Source organism: Rattus norvegicus, chromosome 10, assembly GCF_021556685.1.
Source record: "Rattus norvegicus strain SHRSP/BbbUtx chromosome 10, alternate assembly SHRSP_T2T, whole genome shotgun sequence".
NCBI classification, from domain to species: Eukaryota; Metazoa; Chordata; class Mammalia; order Rodentia; family Muridae; genus Rattus; species Rattus norvegicus.
In genome coordinates this window covers 71,218,915-71,236,908 of record NC_141543.1, presented here as the reverse complement: position 1 = coordinate 71,236,908, position 17,994 = coordinate 71,218,915, and the positions used below count along the sequence as shown (strand labels likewise).

Here is a 17,994-nt window from a genome sequence, read left to right as displayed (position 1 = left end):
GACTCCAGTGTGTACCTGGAAAAGCTGCAGTCGTTTGCTTGGGTTTTTAAAGGCAACGGAAGGCAGGAATACAGCTCAGCGGCAGAGTGCTTGCCTAGCACAGAGACCCTGGGTCTGATACCAGTACAAGAATGGGAGGCACATGGGGTTGGGGATTTAGCTCAGTGGTAGAGCGCTCGCCTTGCAATCTCGAGGTCCTGGGTCTGGTCCTCAGCTCTGGAGGGGATGGGGGGAAAGAATGGGAGGCATTGAATTACCATGGACCTTGGGAAAGTACAGGCAGTGAAGCTAGAAGTCAAACCCATGTTGCTCCTTTCCCTGGATAAGGTTAACAGAGGCTGTTTTGGGAAAGCGGGTTCTGTGTACAATGTGTCTAGACAATCTAAGCCTGATAGACAGAAGTCACGGTCGGGGACCTTCCGCTGTCCGCAAAACTCTTTAGGAGAGGACAACTCCAAAGAGACTATGTTCAGATCCCACCCTCCACCCCAGCCCCAGGTATCAGGCACGATATCCATTTGCTTATTACTGTTTCAGGCAACTCAAGAGCATCTTCAAACTAAAAATATTAGGGTCAGCCAAGTGGCTCAGTAGGTAAAAGCCCTTTACTAAGCAAGCCTGACAACTTGAGTTCGATCCCTGGAACTCATGTAAGGGAAGGAGGAATGAACTGACCCCCCAAAGTCATCCTCGGATAGCTATGCCCCACACAAACAACAACAACAACAACAACAACAACAATAGATTTTTGTTTGCTTGGTTTTTTGAGACAAGCTCTTTATAGCCCTGACTGCCCTGGACTGAATGTGTAGACAGGTTGGCATTGAAGCTCACAGAGTTCTGCCTGCCTCAGCCTCCTAGTACTGGGACTAGGAGTGTGACACCACACCTGGCTAATAATAGGTTAAAAAAAAATACACACTCAGCAGGTGAAGGCCAAGCCTGATGACCTGAGTTCAATTCCAACACCAACATAATAGAAGGTGAGAACTGGCCACCACAAGTTATTCTCAACCTTCACAACACTTGTACTGTCCACACAGGCAGGCAGGCAGGCAGGCAGGCAGGCAGGCATTAGACTCACACTCTAAATGTATTATGAAAAAAAGAGTAATAACACTTAATGTTTGCCTTGTTTTTACGGAGCCAAACATCGTTTTGCGTACTTCACGGACAGAATTTTTTTTTAAAGTTTATTTCTGTTTTATTTTATATAGATGGGTTTCTACCTGCATGTTCATCCACGTACTACATGTGTGCCTGGTGTCTATTGGAGGCCAGAAGAGGGGGTTGGATCCTCTGAAACTTGAGTTACAGAGGATTGTGGCCTGCCGCATGGGTGCTGGAAATTGAACCCAGGTCCCTTAGGAAGAGCAACAAGTGCTCTTTACCACCAAGCCATCTCTCTCCGGCCCCTTCATACAGAATTTATTTGACTCCTCTTACAATAGATGGAAGAGAATATGTTATGATCCCCACAGAACAGAAGGGCAGGGAGGTGAGAAAACACCAACAAAGACAGTAAGGCAGGCTGCCCACCAGCAGCAGATGGATCCCACACCCAAGCAGTTCAGTTCAGCACTGCCAGACACTGCAGGCCAGCATCAAAACTGGAGGACGGAAAGCTGCGCCCAGCACTGGGCTAGGGAGAGGCAGGGCTCCAGAAACTAGGGTTCCCCTAAACAGGCTTTCTGCAATAGGAAAGGGGCCCAAACAGAGCTAGTCTGGCCCCCTCGATGCTCAGATGTGGAAACTAAGCAGAGATGAGGAGGAGAGGGGGAGGGGAAAAGAGAGATGGATAGCTGATGGTTAAAAATACCAGCAGGTGACAGGGTTTTGGTACAGGAGACCGCTATCCTAAGCCACACGGACCAACCCTGACTCTACCATGGAGACCCATGGCACTGACTGATCCATGATACCTCAGGTCCTGGGAAGATGTCTGTTGGGTCCTTCCGGGGTCAAAGGTCCCCTTCACATTAGGGAACCTCCTCTGCCTCTCTAGGGGAGGAAGCCCAGTGGTTTGGCATGTGCTGGGAGCACAGCCTACAATCCCTTCCCAGGGGCCTTCTCAGGGCAGCCTGCAGAGGAAGATGAAGCAGGGGGCTGGGATCAGGCACTAGACAAAGAGCCACCTGCTCTCCTTCTCCCCTCCCCCCCGGGGCTCCCTGCTGCTGTCCTAGTGACAAGGGTTGCCCTGTGGCTCCCCAGGCCCCCAGCCCAAGGACATTGCAGGCTCCGTCTACACTGCAGAAAACCCGCTGGAACCAGGCCGAGCCTCTATTCTCTGCCAAAACTCTACCTTTCATGCCAGGGCCAGACAGGCCAGACAATGCGGGGTCACTGCTACCCTAATAATGAGGCCTCAGGGACTAGAGGATGACTGGAGATGGGGGAAAGATAGGGCCAGACTGGCTGCTGGGGTTCTAATACCTCAGACAATGAGGGCAAGGGCAGAGTTGGCACTGGGCATGGGGCACCCAGTGGGGTGTTGGTTAGAGGAGACAGGAGGGGACAAAAGGAGCTGGGGGGGTTGTGGGGGGTGGAGATAACATGCTCAGAAATCAGAAGGATCCTCCATTCAGAAGGGAGCTGAGGATGACTTCTGAGTCTGTCTCTCAAGCAAGATGGCAGGGAGCAAGGCAAAAATCACACTCCTGTCTTTATAAAGCTCAGCCTCAACTGGTCCCATCTGTTGAGTAGGCTGATGCCAGTCTAGGGCAGGAACTAGTCAGGGGCTATTCTCATCACTTTATTCAAATGGGCTCTGTGTCCTTGGTCTGTCTCCCTGCTAGACACCCTCAGGCCTATAGGAAGTGAGGTCACACTAGGAGTGTGGTGCCACTTAGGAGGAGAGGGCAGAGCAAACCCTTTCAATGCAACTTCCTTTTTAAGAACAAGCCTGCACCCCTGAAGCTGTGCCTCCAAGGTCCTTACCCTGGAATCCTTCTGGGGCAGCAGACTGTGTGAGGGATGAGCTGGGGGCGACATAGGTTGGAGGCAGCCTAACAGGACTAGTCTAGAGTGGACTGTCAGTGCTGCAGGAGGGATGATTATATCAGCGAGTGGGGCAGGAGCCTGGCTACCTTGGATCCTGAGCTGCAGGAGATGAACCAGGGCTGTACAAGGGTGCACTGTTGGGGGAGAAACTCACATTCAACCCAGGCGTAGGAGACTGAGCACAGAGGAGACCACACAGCCCACCCACAACCCTGCCCTCTTGCTTCAGCCTGGAAAAGAGCTTCAAGAGACTCCAAGGGGACTTTTAATCCCACCAGTGACCTGCTCATGGGCTGCTAATGCCCTAGGTGGCCCCAGCCTGAGGACACACACACACACACACACACACACACACACACACACACACACACACAGAGCACACCTCTCATCTCCTACCTCGTACTGATTCCTGGGACAGCTGGTCTAGGAAAATGACTCACCAAATCTTCTATGTACTTAGGTAGGAGTCCACCCCCAGCTGCTGTGCTGAGTGTAGTTTATCAGCTACAGTGCCTCAGTTTCCCCATCAAAGAATTGGTAGGAGGAGCTCTGGCCTCTTGTGACAATAGATGGGGCCACATAGAAGCAAGAATAGGGTAGAGAAAGTCTCTGGGGACAGATGGTCTATTCTGAGTCACAGAACCGTCAGAGAGTAAAGTGAAGTGAAGTAGTACTGGTGTCACTTAGCAACTTAGAAGGTGAGGAACTCATAAACCTGGGTCCAAATAGCTGGACGGGGAGCTACGTATGACAGCTAGGCCCTGTAGTAGTAGAACTTAGAAGACAGGCAGTTCAGGAGTTCAATGTCATTTTCTGCTATTTATCAAATTGAAGACAGCCACTGCTTGTTATAGGAGACCACTGCCTCAAAAACCAAACCAAACCAACCAAAACACCACACACACACACACACTCACTCTCTCTCTCTCTCTCTCTCTCTCTCTCTCACCCACACACAATATTTACAGCCCCATAAATTAAAAGACCACTCACACACATATACACACACATTCACACTCACATACACATACACACACACACACACACACACACACACACACACACACACACACACATTCACTCAGTGACTGGCCAAGTACAAAGGCATTGCAGAATGCTTTGAGACTTTGAGGCCTCTGAGCTCCAGCGGCAGTAGGGAGGGAACTATGGAGAGCCCCTCCTTGGGCCATGAAGCTCCACTCTGAACCTGTTTATGCACTGACCCCCTGTCTCCTTCTCAATTGAACAACACAGTCCATGGAGCTGGTGCGTGTGAGGCCTTTGCCATGTACCAGATCTAACTTCACAGAACCCGCGCGCAGGTCACGGTCCACACTGGTTGCTCTGCGGACACATTGCTTCACACCTATTCTCCAAACACACGACCCACTCCTCCTCCTTTGCTCTAAAGTATCCCAGCTTGGCTGGAAAATTACGTGGTCTTCCCCCTTCCATTTAGACCTCATGAGAATCTGCAAGGTGCTTACCGTTATAAAAGCCCCTTCTCAGGGCAGGGGTGGGGTGGGAAGCCAGGGCACCAGGGGCCAAGCTGCTTAAGTTGGAACGGATGGTAATTTTAGAACAGAGAGCCTGGGCTCCTTCCAATCACTGTGATACTACGGTTAAAGAGTTCAAAAAAATTGAAAATTGGCCAGTCTCCCTATTCATCCATCCATCCATCCATCTATACACACATACATGCATCTCACATGCTTGCTAAGGATCTACTGTGGCCGAGGCATCACCCTCATCATATGGTTGGAGAAACAAGCAGACACTAAAATACCAAGAAAGACATTTCAGTTCAGAAGTGAGCAAATGGTTTAAGTCCCTCCATGGGGCTCACTGACCCGGCCTTGCCCTCCCTTACTTTCCTCAGTTGTACAAAGCATAACTCATGACATGGGAGCTGCCCAGTGCGTGTTTCATGAAACCCAAGGCGGTCCATGACAGTTCAGTGGGACTTCCTGGAAGGCTGTGGAAGGTGATGATGATGAGGGTAGACGGAGGTGCAGGTGGAAATCTGACATTAAACAAAACACCACTCCTTTCCCCTAGTTAGCAAGCCCTCGTGGAATACACAAAGCAAACGCCTGTAGAAAGGACTGTGTCAGGCCCGGCAGTGGAGAAGTCTGATTTGGTTCAGCTCCATATTTGTCTAACCTGGCCTTATTTGACCATAGCACTTTTGTCTTTACCATAACACTGTGTAGGACCTTTAGGAACAATCACATGTTCCCCTTCATGACACCCAGCCCTCTGCCTCCTTCTCTTAAGTGTCACAGGCTGTCAAGCAGCTGATACCAGAAGCAGCCAAACTAGAATTCTGTGGGATCCAGTGTCAGCAAGAAGGTTGACTGGGGATACCAGGTCCCAAGAGAGGTTGAGGAATCAGTGATTGGCCTAATGGGGCCACAGAGCAGCTGAGCTCTCAGGAAACAAACCACATCAGACGAAGGGGTTTGCCTGCTCAGCACCCAGGACAGCGGCGAGCTTTCCGTGCAATCCAGAAAGCTGCCCCAGGCATCAGAATGTCCCCAGCATTCTCAAAGCATGAGAGGAGGTGGGAACACATCTAGTTTCTATCCACTATGCATTTGTGATCTGCACGGACTGCATTTCCAGACAACCTCCAGTCCAGTTCCTGCTCCCAGGCCTGGAATGCTCACCGCTGGAAAGACCTTTCCTCTTACATCTTTAGAAGCTCATGAACAAAGTGATCCCAGAAAGCAGCATCTGGGGCTGGCGAGCTAACTGCCTTCTGTAAAGACCTCTCGGGTCCAGAACCTGGGAACCTGGGATCTGGGTAAGTTCTCATCTTTATGCGCAATTGTCTTCCGTTGGCCCAGAAGGCAGTGACCTCAGGGCATGTGTGCTGGGACAGGGTAAGGTGCAGGCAGCTGCCCCCCTATGGGTGGGGTATCCCCATCTGTCAGCTCCTTAGTTCATTCCCAAGCCTCTAAACAGAGCAAGTTAATGAGACTGTCCAGGAGCTTCTGGCCCAGCCGATCTGTCCTACCCAGCATGCCACAGCCCACTGGGGAACGCTGGCCCATTCACGGATATTTACAGCCCCATAAATTAAAAGACCAGACTGCAGCTGGTGAGGTCAGGAGGCCTGTGATGGGAGAGTGGGGGCTTTCTTTTCCACTTTTCCCTTGCAAATGAGAATGCTAATCTAGCCAGAGAGAGAGAGAGAGAGAGAGAGACAGACAGACAGACAGACAGACAGACAGACAGACGGACGGACGGACAGACACAGAGAGACAGATAGAGGATCCACCCCTTGTCCTTCCCATGACCTTTCCCCTAATTCTTCAAAACACCGACTTTCAGAACACAATTAAGTGTGGCTAGTCAGTCCCATTTAACAGTCAGAGAAACTGAAGCAAGCCCCCAGATATGTCCCATCTGACCGAGTCTCGACGTGAGTACAGGCATCTTCAGACCTGCCCCGGGGTGAGCGAGGAATAGGTTTCCCCACGCCTCAAGCTTTGGTCAGAGAGAAAGGGAACTGGTCCTAAGACCAGGTTCTGATCCCTCCTTGCCCTCCATTTGGAGCCACGAGGGGTCCCAGTGTGCTCCCCTCTTTCTGTTGCCACTGTAGGTAGCTAAGGAGGCAGCTCAGGCCTCACCAGGCACCGGTCCTGATGCCAGGCTCCTGAACACCCTTCCTCTCACTTCACTGGGTCTCAGAGCTGAGGCCCAATGGCTGAAGCTAGCTGGTTAGTCAGGGAGGCAGGACAGGCACCCTGGCCTGAATCCAAGCTGGATGAGTGGCTGGACAAACAGCATCTCCAGAAAAACATCTGTTCTGCCAGCAGCAACTGGAAAAGATAAAGGACTAGCCCGTCCCAGAATGTGGGAAACTGCCTGGTGAGCACTGACGGGAGAGTCCTCTCCTTCTACCAGGCGTTGGCCCTCTCCACTTGAGCGCCTGCCCCAGAAGACTCCACTTCTTCAGCACCACCCCAAAGTTTCCGGAAAGCCCCACAGACAGCCCTCCCTCCTCTTGCTTGGCCATGCCCCAGGCTCTGAGGGGGCACATGGCAACTGTGGCCTGGGAATCAGGAATAGATGTAGTACCTGCACTGACTCATGCGGCCCAGCTTATCAGAACTGCCAGTAACCAAAGCTGGAGTCACAGCCCTAAACCCAGAATCCTCCAGAGAGCAGCAGGCAGGGTGCAGGAGGAGGTGAGGTCAGGAATGGATCTGACACCTGCCTGTCTCCGCTAACCAAAATCCTTGCTCCCTGCTACCTTCCTAGAAACACCCAGAATCCATGTAGTCCCCAGAGTAGAGAGAGCTGAACAGTCCAGAAGGAGGGAGGAGGGAGGCAGAAGGAAAGAAGAAGCCTTGAACAGTTCTTTACCTCCTGTCCTACTGCAGAAGCCACCCAAACAGACCCACTGCAGAGCTCCCAGTTAGTTCCACATCTCTGGGGAAGCCCATCTCTTCCATTCCTAGTTTCTTCTTCTATAAAGGGGACACAGATCCAGAATTTGGGAGGCAGAAGCAGGTGGATCTTTGAGTTTGAGGCCAGCATAGTCTAAAAGGCGAGTCCAGGAGCAGTCAGGGCCACACAGAAAAACCCTGTCTCAGAAAAAACAAAAAACAAAAAACAAAAAAACAAACAAACAAAACCAACAGCAACAGCAACAAAACCCAACAGTCTCCCTCATCAGTTTGCTGAGGAGTTAAGCAACGACAGATATGCAAACACTAGACACTGTGTGTGCTCCATCAAAGGAATTTTACCAACATAGACCTCAGCTTGCTGCAGAAAAGTCTGGAGATGGGGAGGGGCCTGGCACATTCCTGTACTCTGGGCAGTCAGGAGGTTGAAGCAGGATTAAGGCTGAGACCTAGTAGGGGCGATATAGTAGGATCTCATCCCAAAGGGAGTGGGGATAGGGCATGTAGAGACGCACTTTTAAAGAAAAATCTCCAAAGGGGGTTCGGGATTGTGTCTGTTTGCACCTCAAGACACACTGACTCCATTCCTCCAATGTGAGATAGTACCCTGGGCCTGGTGTCACTAGGCCACCAATGGGAGGTCCAGCAAGCAATGAGAAGACAGGAGGCCTGGCCACCCCACTGGTGGCTGGACACCTTGTCCTGGCCCTTCACTTTTCCCCCTGAGCAGTCAAGCCAGGTAAGCAGATAGTGCTTGGGCATGCCTCAGACAGCCTTGTCCAAAGACTCTTTCTGGAGAGTTCAGCAGGGAGTGTGGTTTTTAGCTTCCCCCCAGGAAGGCAGTCGAGCTGGACCAGGAATCTGGACACTTCAATTCAATCCTGGATCTATTATAAGCCTGTCCATGCCATCTGGGAAGCAGGACTCACTTCTTTACATGTCAACAACATACAGTATTTACCTAGTGCTTCTACCAAAAGCTATGCACACCCCACCCACCCTCCCAACAATGCTCCATCAGCTATGGTTTCCACGGAAAGTCTGTGGTTTGGGGAGGTTACCCGCCCTTCCCACTGTTGCCAGGTTAGTGGGGTGTCCTCTCTCCACCTGACTCCATCACCATGTAGGGTACCAAGTAAGCAAAGGAGTGTGCTGGCAAACACACAGGCACTCAGACGCCATCACAACAAGTGACCTTCTTTCCTCGCTTGCCGAATAAAAGGACTGGACCAGATACTTTCATGGATTGTCCAATAACCTATGGCCCTGACGGGACTGCACAATGGTAGGGATGCGAGTGGGCATGTGGTCAGGGGCTGCTCCTGGAGAGGACACCTTAACCCCAAATGATGCACACACGGCTATAGTTCTATTTGTGTTTAAGATTTATAACAACGGAGCCATCTTTCTAGCCCCCAGAGCTCTCGTTTGAGCTGTCATTCATTCAAACTTCTTTTTAATTTAATATATATGAGTACATTGTAGCTATCTTCAGATATACCAGAATCTATTACAGATGTGATACCATGTGGTTGCTGGGAATTGAACTCAGGACCTCTGGAAGAGCAGTCGGGTGCTCTTAACCGCTGAGCCATCTCTCCAGCCCTCATTCAAACTTCTAAGGGCCTTTTAAAATGCCAGTCCTATTGCTCAACTTCTATTTGAGTGCATTTTGTGAATGGTCCAGGATCAAAGAGTTAATAGACTCCTGATCTACCAAGTCACCTAAGTAGAAGCAGGTAGGCATGTGGTCCTGGAGGCTACTTGATAAGGAGCTGAGATGCAGAGCCCAGGGGTGAGCTCCAGTTAAACCAAGGCTTTGTTGTTCTCTGGGAGACCTGCTCTGTTGGTTAATCATGTGTTCCGGGGCCATGGCCAATGTGGCTGTCTCCAGGGAAGGCATTTTTCTCTGTGGCTCACCCATAAACCACTCAGCAGTTTCATCTCTTCAGAGCTTCCTTTCAGCTACAGATACACCATGACCACCCCCCACACCACCAGTCAGCCTACAGGGGAACTATAAATACAGTCAGGGGTTGGGTCAGGGCAAGAGAAGACCCCACAGGCTCACAAGACACCCGGAGGAGAAAGGAGAAAATTCCTTTGGGCTTAGAGTGGTTTTGGGAGACGGAAGTAGTTCACTCAGTTGGTAGAGGCACTTGCTACCACACCCAACAACGAGTTCAATCCATAGGACCCACGGAATGGAAAAGCAGTTCCTATAAGATGTCCTCTGACCTCCACAAGAATAGCATGGGATGTGTGTGACACCCACAGATAAATGAGTTTTAATTTCAACTTTTAAAAATAAAGAGGCTTTGGGGGCTGGAGAGATGCCCTGGCAGTTGAAAGCTCGCTGCTCTTCTAGAGGGCCCAAGTTCAAGTCCCAGTACCCACACGGCGTCTCACAAGCATCTCTCTGTAACTCCAGTAGAAAATGGAGGAGTGGACTAAGAGACCTGAGGAGAGAGACAGAAACTGCCTCAGATCAGAGCTATAGGAGGAGTCGTGAAGGAAATGAACAAAGGATTTAGCAATAAACAGTACCATATTTTTGCCATGAATTATCACCTAGTTCTTATAGTTATTACTATTACTGCTATATTGTTTGTTTGCAACACTAGGGATTGACCCCAAGGCTTCACACAGGCTGCGTCACACTTGGCCTCTGAACTATATCCTCAGACCTATGCTAAGTTTATTACATTAATTCTTTGTGGGAGGGCTCGTGCACACAGTGTGTACATGGAGGTCAGAGGACAATGATGGGAGTCATTTCACTTCTTTTTACAACATGGTGTCCTAAGAATTGAACTCAGGACCTTAGTCTTGAACACAAGTGCCTTTACCGACTGGGCCATCTCATCGACCCATTAACTTAAAAACCTTTTTAAAAATTTAGGAAAACCCATCAAGATCTGCCCCTAAAAGAAAAAGACAATTCCCTTACAGGGAGGTCCAAGTAGAAAATGAACACACAGGATATGTGGAACACAAGCTGTCAGCCTGCCTGATTCTGCCCTGTGGTAATTTTTGTGTGAGGAAGGAGTGGTAGAATTAGTCCAGCTGTATCACTGTGAGTACATCAGACAAGACCAGAACGGTGGGGACAGAGAATCTTCCAAAAGACCTGGGTCACCTGATCTCCTCACCACCAATCCCAGAAGGCATTTTGGCCATTTACTTGAAAGGTAGCCACCAACTAACAAGGCTAACAGGGTGGGGACCAGTCAGTTTTACCCTAGGCAAGGCTTCCATGCCTGCTAAAGAACCTCAGGGCATGAGGGACTGAGCCAATTCTACCTCTAACACCCTGGAGACAGAGGACCACTGTTGATCCCTGACCCAGGAAGGGAAAAGAATGCATGTCCTGCCCCAGCAGCTCCAGGCTCCAGTGCCTCTGTAACTATCCTATCAGGCATAAAGTTATTCTAAAAGGAACTCTATACCCTCCCTTTGGATATCTACTGAAACAATGTTTCCTGAGTGAGCTAGTTTTATGTCAACTTGACACAAGCTAGAGTCATCCTAGATGAGAGAGGCTCATTTACAAAATGCCTCTGTAAGGATGGGCTGTGGGCAAGCCTCTAGGGGACTTTCTCAATTCATGATTGATGGGGGAGGGCCAAGCCCATTGCATGGGGGGGGGGGGGAAGGATGTCACCTATGGGCATGTGTCCTGGGTTCTATAAGAAAGCAGGCTGAGTAAGCTAGAGAGAGCAAGTCGGTACCCCTCCATGGCCTCATCATCAGCTCCTGCCTCCAGGTTTCTGCCCTGCTTGAGTCGGGTTTTGACTTCCTACAATGATGAATAGCGATGTGGAAGTGTGAGTCAAATAAACCCTTTTCTTCCCCCAGTTATGTTGGGTCATGATGTTTCCTCGTGGCAATAGTAACTCTAACTAGGTCAGTTCCCAATAAGCCAGAATTTCCCCAGGAGTCTCACTGGAAGAAGGAAAAGGCTGAAACCTGGTGTCAGTGAGATAGGGAACTTATGAAATAGTGGTGGTTTGAATGAAAATGGTCCCATAGGCTCATAGGTTTGACTGGTCACCAGGGAGTGTCACTAATAGATGTGACCTTGCTGGAGGAAGTGTGTAGCTGGAGGGTGGGCTTTGGTGTTTCAATGCTCAAGCCAGGCCAGTGTCTCTCTTCGTCCTGCCTGTGGATCCACATCTACCTCACCAGCATCATATCTGCCTGCATACTGCTCAGGACAACCAATGGACAGACCCTCTGAAACTGTAAGCCACCCCAGTCAAACGCTTTCCTTCATAAGAGTTGCCGTGGTCATGGTGTCTCTTCACAGCAATAGAAAACAAGGAAGACAGTTCTCACAGCTAGTTGGACCTCTCGTCGGGGAGACTGCAGTGGGACAAAGATGGTGCAGAAGGGTGGGTCACATCTCCACCATGATGGCTTAGCTGTGTGTAGCTCTTGCTGCTGTTAATTCTGAAACCCAAGTGTCATGTTTGCACAGAAGCTGGACTCTGAGGGTCACTGGATCTCTTTATTGCTCCTCTCAAGGTGGCCACATTGAATAAATCCCCTTCTTTTTTTATTGTAAGTGTGTCTGTTTAATTGAACTAAAGAGGATGAATGATCAAGTCTAGCTGGTTAGGGTTGTCATGGTCCAGGCTCTGGCCCTAGCATCTCTGCTAACAAGCTCTGGAAGATGAATCATGGACCACATGGGCTGTGACAGACGCCTAGTCTCACTAACTCATTACTTACCTCTCATACCTATCAGGGCTGTCTACCTGGCAAGCCTACCTGCCATCTCCAACCAAACTTTCCCATGGCCACCGAGTTCACCAGCAGTTAAGAGCACTGGCTGGGTTGGGGATTTAGCTCAGCAGTAGAGTGCTTGCCTAGCGAGCGCAAGGCCCTGGGTTCGGTCCCCAGCTCCGAAAAAAAAAAAAAGAAAAGAAAAGAAAAGAAAAAGAAAAAGAAAAAAAAGAAAAGAAAAAGAAAAAGAAAAAAAAAAAAAGAGCACTGGCTGCTGTTGTAGAGGACCTGTGTCCAATTTCCAGCACCCACACGGCAGCTCACAATTGTGTATACCTCCAGTTCCAAGGGATCCAACGCCCTTCTCTGGAATCTATAGGCACTGCACCCATGTGGTGCACAGACATGCAGGCAAAACAACCATATATGTATAAAGTAAAGTATATCTTAAGAAGTAAGGGTTGGGGATTTAGCTCAGTGGTAGAGCGCTTGCCTAGCAAGCGCAAGGCCCTGGGTTCAGCTCTGGGGGGAAAAAAAAAAAGAAGTAAAGCCACGGGCTGGAGAGATGGCTCAGCGGTTAAGAGCACTGACTGCTCTTCCAGAGGTCCTGAGTTCAAATCCCAGCAACCACATGGTGGCTCACAACCATCTGTAATGAGATCTGGTGGCCTCTTCTGGCCTGCAGTCACATATGCAGGCAGAATGCTGTACATAAAAATAAATAAATAAATCTTTAAAAAAAAAGGGGAGGGAGTTGGGGATTTAGCTCAGTGGTAGAGTGTTTGCCTAGCAAGTGCAAGGCCCTGGGTTCGGTCCCCAGCTCCGAAAAAAAGAAAAAAGAAAAAGAAAAAAAAAAAAAAAAAAAAAAGGAAGTAAAGCCACAAACCAGACAGAACTTACTGTAAGAGAAAAATGGCCCAGAGTGAGACCTGGTGGCTGCTTTCCTAGAACTCATTTTGTATGTCAGAATGATTGATGGGCTTCCCTTTCATTTTTTTATTTATTTTTATTTCTTCAAGGCTGAGAATTTAGCCTAGGGCCTTGGGCATGCCAGGCAAGTGCTCTCCCATTGAGCTACCCTCCCAGCCCGGGATGATCTCTGTGTGGGCCTCTCCAGAAGCAGGGGGAGCTTTATGGGATGCCCAGGCCTTGCCTCCAGTTGGATTTTCCATGCTGGTGGCGGATGCCCAGTGCCCTCTGCTTGGGGCTGCTCTCCAGCTGCGTGTGCCTCCCACTGGAAGTTCTCTCCCATTCACCCAAATGGTTTGTTTTTAAAGATGTAATTGTACACATAGAAACTGGCAAAGGAAATTAGTCAAATGTGAAAGACACAGAGGAAGGAAGGCTCAGCACACTCTGTTCTAGGTTCTTACTCTAAATCTGGCAGGAGGTGCGAAGGGCTGGCAGCCTGGTACCAAGAGTAACAGTGGCAGACCACGGGTCTCTCCTGCCTCGAGGTGTCAGCCCAGCAGCTGGGATATTCCTAGGCACCAGAGGGAGAGTAGGTGGCCCTCAGGATGGGAGCCAGGTGTCGAGAGTGACATCCCCTAAGATCCTCACCCAGTCTCTTTCCCCCATGAGCCCACATGTTCAGTCCCATGGGGCAATTGCATTTGGCTGGGTCCCCACATTAAACTTGTATATAACTAAAGCTTTATTGTTTTTGCCAACCCCCAACTCTACCCAAGTTTAGAATCTCATTTGGGGATGTGGTTCCCCTCAGCCACTTGGGTCTATTAATATCTTTCTATTTTCCTATAACTGAATCTCCTTTCCAACCTCATTGTCACCTTCAAAGTGACGCGTGTTAAAGGTTTGATCCCTGGCTTGGAACTATTGGAGTCTGGGGTCTGATGAGACGCCTTTAGGTGACTGTGCATGTCTGGAAGGGATCCATGGAGTTCCTGTCTCTTCCCTCTCTTTGTCCCATGGTCACGAGGCTAGTGGCTTCTACCCTGCTAGCTTCGGCTTCTGCTTTGCTGTGCTTCCTTGCTGGAGGGGAGGGGCATCCAACTATAGGTTAGAATACCTACAACCATCCCTGCAATGGTGAGTGCCTTTAATCACAGCACTCAGGAAGCAGAGGTAGGTGGATCCGAGTTTGAGGCCAGCCCGGTCTATAAAGCGAGTTTCAGGACAGCCAGGGCTACACAGAGAAAACCGTATCTTCTGCCTCGAACCCTGCCCCCGCCCCAAAAAAATATCCAAAACCAAAATAAATCTCTTCTCTTTGTCTACGGATAGAGGAAAACTGGCCAAGAGGAGCTGCTTGTCTTCATTCACGTCAGCAACTCCTGAGTCGATCCCGCGACCCTGTATCCCACGTCACCTCTCCCACTGTTACAGCATCTCAGTATCGCCTGGGTCCTACAACAACCTTGCTTTAATGGAGGGGAGGGGGCTGGAAAGATGGTTTGCTGATTAAAAGAGATGGCTGCTCTTGTAGAGGACTCAGATTCGGTTTCCAACACCCCCATGGCAGCTCACAACCATCAGCAACTCCAGTCCCAGGGGATCTGATGCCCTCCTCTGGCCTCTGCAGGAACTGCACCAACATGGTGCGCGGACAATCAAACGCCCGTACACATTAAAAACAAACAAACAGGGTTGGGGATTTAGCTCAGTGGTAGAGCGCTTGCCTAGGAAGCGCAAGGCCCTGGGTTCGGTCCCCAGCTCTGAAAAAAACAAACAAACAAACAAACAAACAAGCAAAAGCTTTTGAAAACGTTCCCACCTAAAACAAAGGTCTTGATCAAGACGCTTTTCAACTACCCCCTCCCCCTACCATCCCAGGCTAGCCTTAAAGGCTAGGATAGCCAAGGATGGCCTTGAGCTCCTGACCGTACTGCTTTTACCGCCCGAATGCGGGCATTACAGGGGTGTGCCAGCATGCCCGCCTTAAACGGCAGATCTCTTAAAGTTGCACAACTTCAGAGTACAGCCACTCTTGCTTGTGGCTTAAGTATTCAGAATCCACCAACACTGGAATACCTTCCTATCTCTTCTCCTGTACTTTGTCCAAGCATGGAGAGGAAAGCCAACAGAACCTAAGTACCAAGCAGAAAAAAACTATTTCCCTGCTGAAGGTCAAATGCCCATCTCCAGATTCAACCCCCACACTTGGCATTTCTAACTTCACCCCTCACCCCTTTACTCCAGGCACTGCAAATTTTCTTTTTTTTTTTTTCATTTTGTAACTGCCCAGTACTGGCCCATCCACACTGCAGAATGAGACACAAGATCAGCCTTCGAAAGAGCCCATTTCGTGAGTAGATCCTCCTCCCCAAGGATGTCGGAGATTTTATGTTACCGGGGCAAAGCGTTTTTTTTTTTTTTTTTTTTTTTTTTTTTTTATAATAGCAGAAAAGGAGCCGAATGGTTCTTTTTATGCCCCTTCCCCCACCTTCCCAGCATCCTACTGCAAAACCTCTTGCATATCGAAAACTTTCATACAAGTTGTCCAATCTTGGGTGATGTAAGCCAGCCATGGTGCAAGGAGAATTTGGGAATTTGGAGGGAGGGGAGATTTCCCTCTAGGGAGCCTACTGCTGTCTCGGGATACCCAGAGCACAGTGTGGCTCCGCCCAAGATGTATGAAGCCACGCCTCCACAGCACGTCATCATCTCCGGAGCACCGAGCTAGGGAAGCCCACGCAGTCAGGCAGGGAGACTGAGACCGGTTTCAGGCAGGGCTGGGAGGAAGAAAGGTATTTAACTGCTCACCACATACCTTTTCAAACAGGACTTTCCAGTGCTGGTAGAGAGGGAGGCCGTGCGGGAGAGGAAGAAGAGAAAGAAAGGCACTTATCACCAAGGTTTCTGTAGACCTCTGAGGCATCACCTCCCAGCTGTTGCCCAACAGTCACAACCAGGCTCAGGGGCCCACCAGAAGAAACCTGAAAATTCCCCCTTGTGAGCAAAGGCAGAAAATGCACAGTACCGAGTGGAAATGGAGTGTTGGGGTGGGGGCAGTCAGATGCAGGAATGAGAACAAGGAAGATTCCCAGCTGTGGCTGCGGGTTTCTCATAACTTCTACCGAAAGGTCACGTCCACATCTACTCCTGGAGTACACATGCAGTGCCTTCAGACCCTGTCTGTTGGAGGACTCTACTCAGGAGGCTTACCCCTATTTGAGCACTAATTTCGCCTGCTTGATTGTGTGTGTGTGTGTGTGTGTGCTCCCCAATATGCTTCCAAGACTGAGTGTAAGTATTGAATACATAAGACTCTCTCAGGAGTTAGGGCTAGGAGAAAGTGACAGGTTTAGTCACGCAAACCCGAGAGATGTTAGACTCCCGGGCCATTCAGGTTTGCTGACTGTGGTTTCATAGGCTGGGGTTTCTAGTTTAATTTCACCCTGAGGGAGGGACAGGTCAGAGGCAGGGTGCCGGGAGGGAGTAGTTTTATCAACTCAAGGGCCCCGGGGCTTCCCAGATCCTACCTCGCCTCCCAGGACAGCGGACAAGAGATCTAAGCGGCAGATGGCAGGAAAGCCCTCTGGAGCAGCCCCTCCCTAGCCTGCCCCAGGGGACCGTTCCTGGCACCGACGTGGTCAGGGACTCCTGAGCCCCCTGCTGGGAGCATTTCGTCCCAGCTAGCTCTTCCAGCTCTGGCTGGGTTCAGGGACTGAGATCAGTTTGAATTTTAATCAGTGTCGCGACAAGGCTGACGCCGGGCGGGAGCTAATCTGGCAGCCGAGAAGGGGTCTCCAGACCGGACTGCGCTGTTCAGGGACTGGGGATCTGCGGCGCCGGTTCCTTCCCCGGGCTTGCAGAGTCCGCAGGTCGCTGAAGGGAGGGGAGGGGGAGTCACTACAGTGACGCGGCCGCCTCTGCAGGAAAACGCCGTGTCCCGGGCACTGCACCAGCCGCGAGGAGGGGGCTCGGCAGCCGACAGGTTCCGGGCGCAGTGGCCCGGACTGTGTCCCGCAGTGAAGCCGCGGGAACCCGAGCGGGGTGGGGTGCGCGCGCTTCATTTGGGGGAGACCCATCTCTCCTACGCTCCGGGCCCCCGACTCATCCCCGACGCTCCGGTGACATAACCTTGAAGCCTCCAAGTTGTCTCCGGGGTAGAAAGCTGAGGCTGTGGCGTCTCCCCGCGTGGCGCCCCCCAGAAAGTTTGAGGGGCACAGGAAGGGGCACTCACGTCTTCTGGCGCGGCGGGCAGTCGCTCTTCAGCCTCGGGTTCCAGCTCCTCGATGCGTTCTGCCTCGGCGCAGGCGGCCACTGCGGGGCCGGGGCTGGGGTGCTCGCCCATGGCCCAGGCTGCGGCGCTCGTCCCGGGGCGCCGGGCTAACTTTGCGCCGCCGCGGCCGTGCCGCTCCAGGAGCTAGTTGCGCGCCTCGTCGCCTCCGCGCTCGCCCCCATGGTTCTGCTCTCCCCGTTGCCCTAACTGCGGCCCCCGCGACCCCGGGGCGCTGGGCCCCTAGCAACCAAACTTCTTGGCCTCTGTCACAGGCCCGAGGCGAGGGCGCCCTTGGGCTAGCCGGGCCCTACCTCTCCCCGCGCTCCTTCCCGCTCCGCGCGGCCCCCGCTCTGCGCGCGAGCCTCCTCCTTCCCACGGACTCCTCCAGGGTGGCGCGCGGCGGGGGCGGGGCTGCTCGCGGGGCCCCCGCCCCCAAGGCCGCCCGCGGGGAGGGAGGGAGGGAAGGAGGGGGCTGGCTGCAGCGAGGCAGGCGGCGAGCCGCTGCTCCTCCGGTCCCGGAATGGGAACTGCGTTGCCCTCAGCTTGCTCAGCTGGGCCCCGGGTTAACCATCACTTGGAGGCAGCAGATTGTGTGACAGAAGCAGAAGCGAGGTTCTCATGAAGTTGGCCATGTCAGGGTTAACGAGGACTGAATTGAGAGTG

At 51.3% G+C, this 17,994-nt stretch overlaps 1 protein-coding gene across 14 annotated transcripts in view; it reads right to left on the bottom strand.

Moving 5' to 3' along the window:
- Nucleotides 1–17,685, bottom strand: part of Rhbdl3 (rhomboid like 3) — a 54,590-nt gene extending 36,905 nt beyond the window's left edge. For 5 of the 14 annotated variants that reach the window (NM_001105819.2, XM_087570596.1, NM_001439959.1 and 2 more), the window contains 2 exon segments: nt 15,877–15,900; nt 17,293–17,685. In NM_001105819.2, coding sequence (NP_001099289.1) covers nt 15,877–15,900; nt 17,293–17,403 — 135 coding nt within the window. In that variant the 5' untranslated portion in view covers nt 17,404–17,685. 14 annotated transcript variants of the gene reach the window in all.
- Nucleotides 17,686–17,994: the final 309 nt, after the last annotated feature.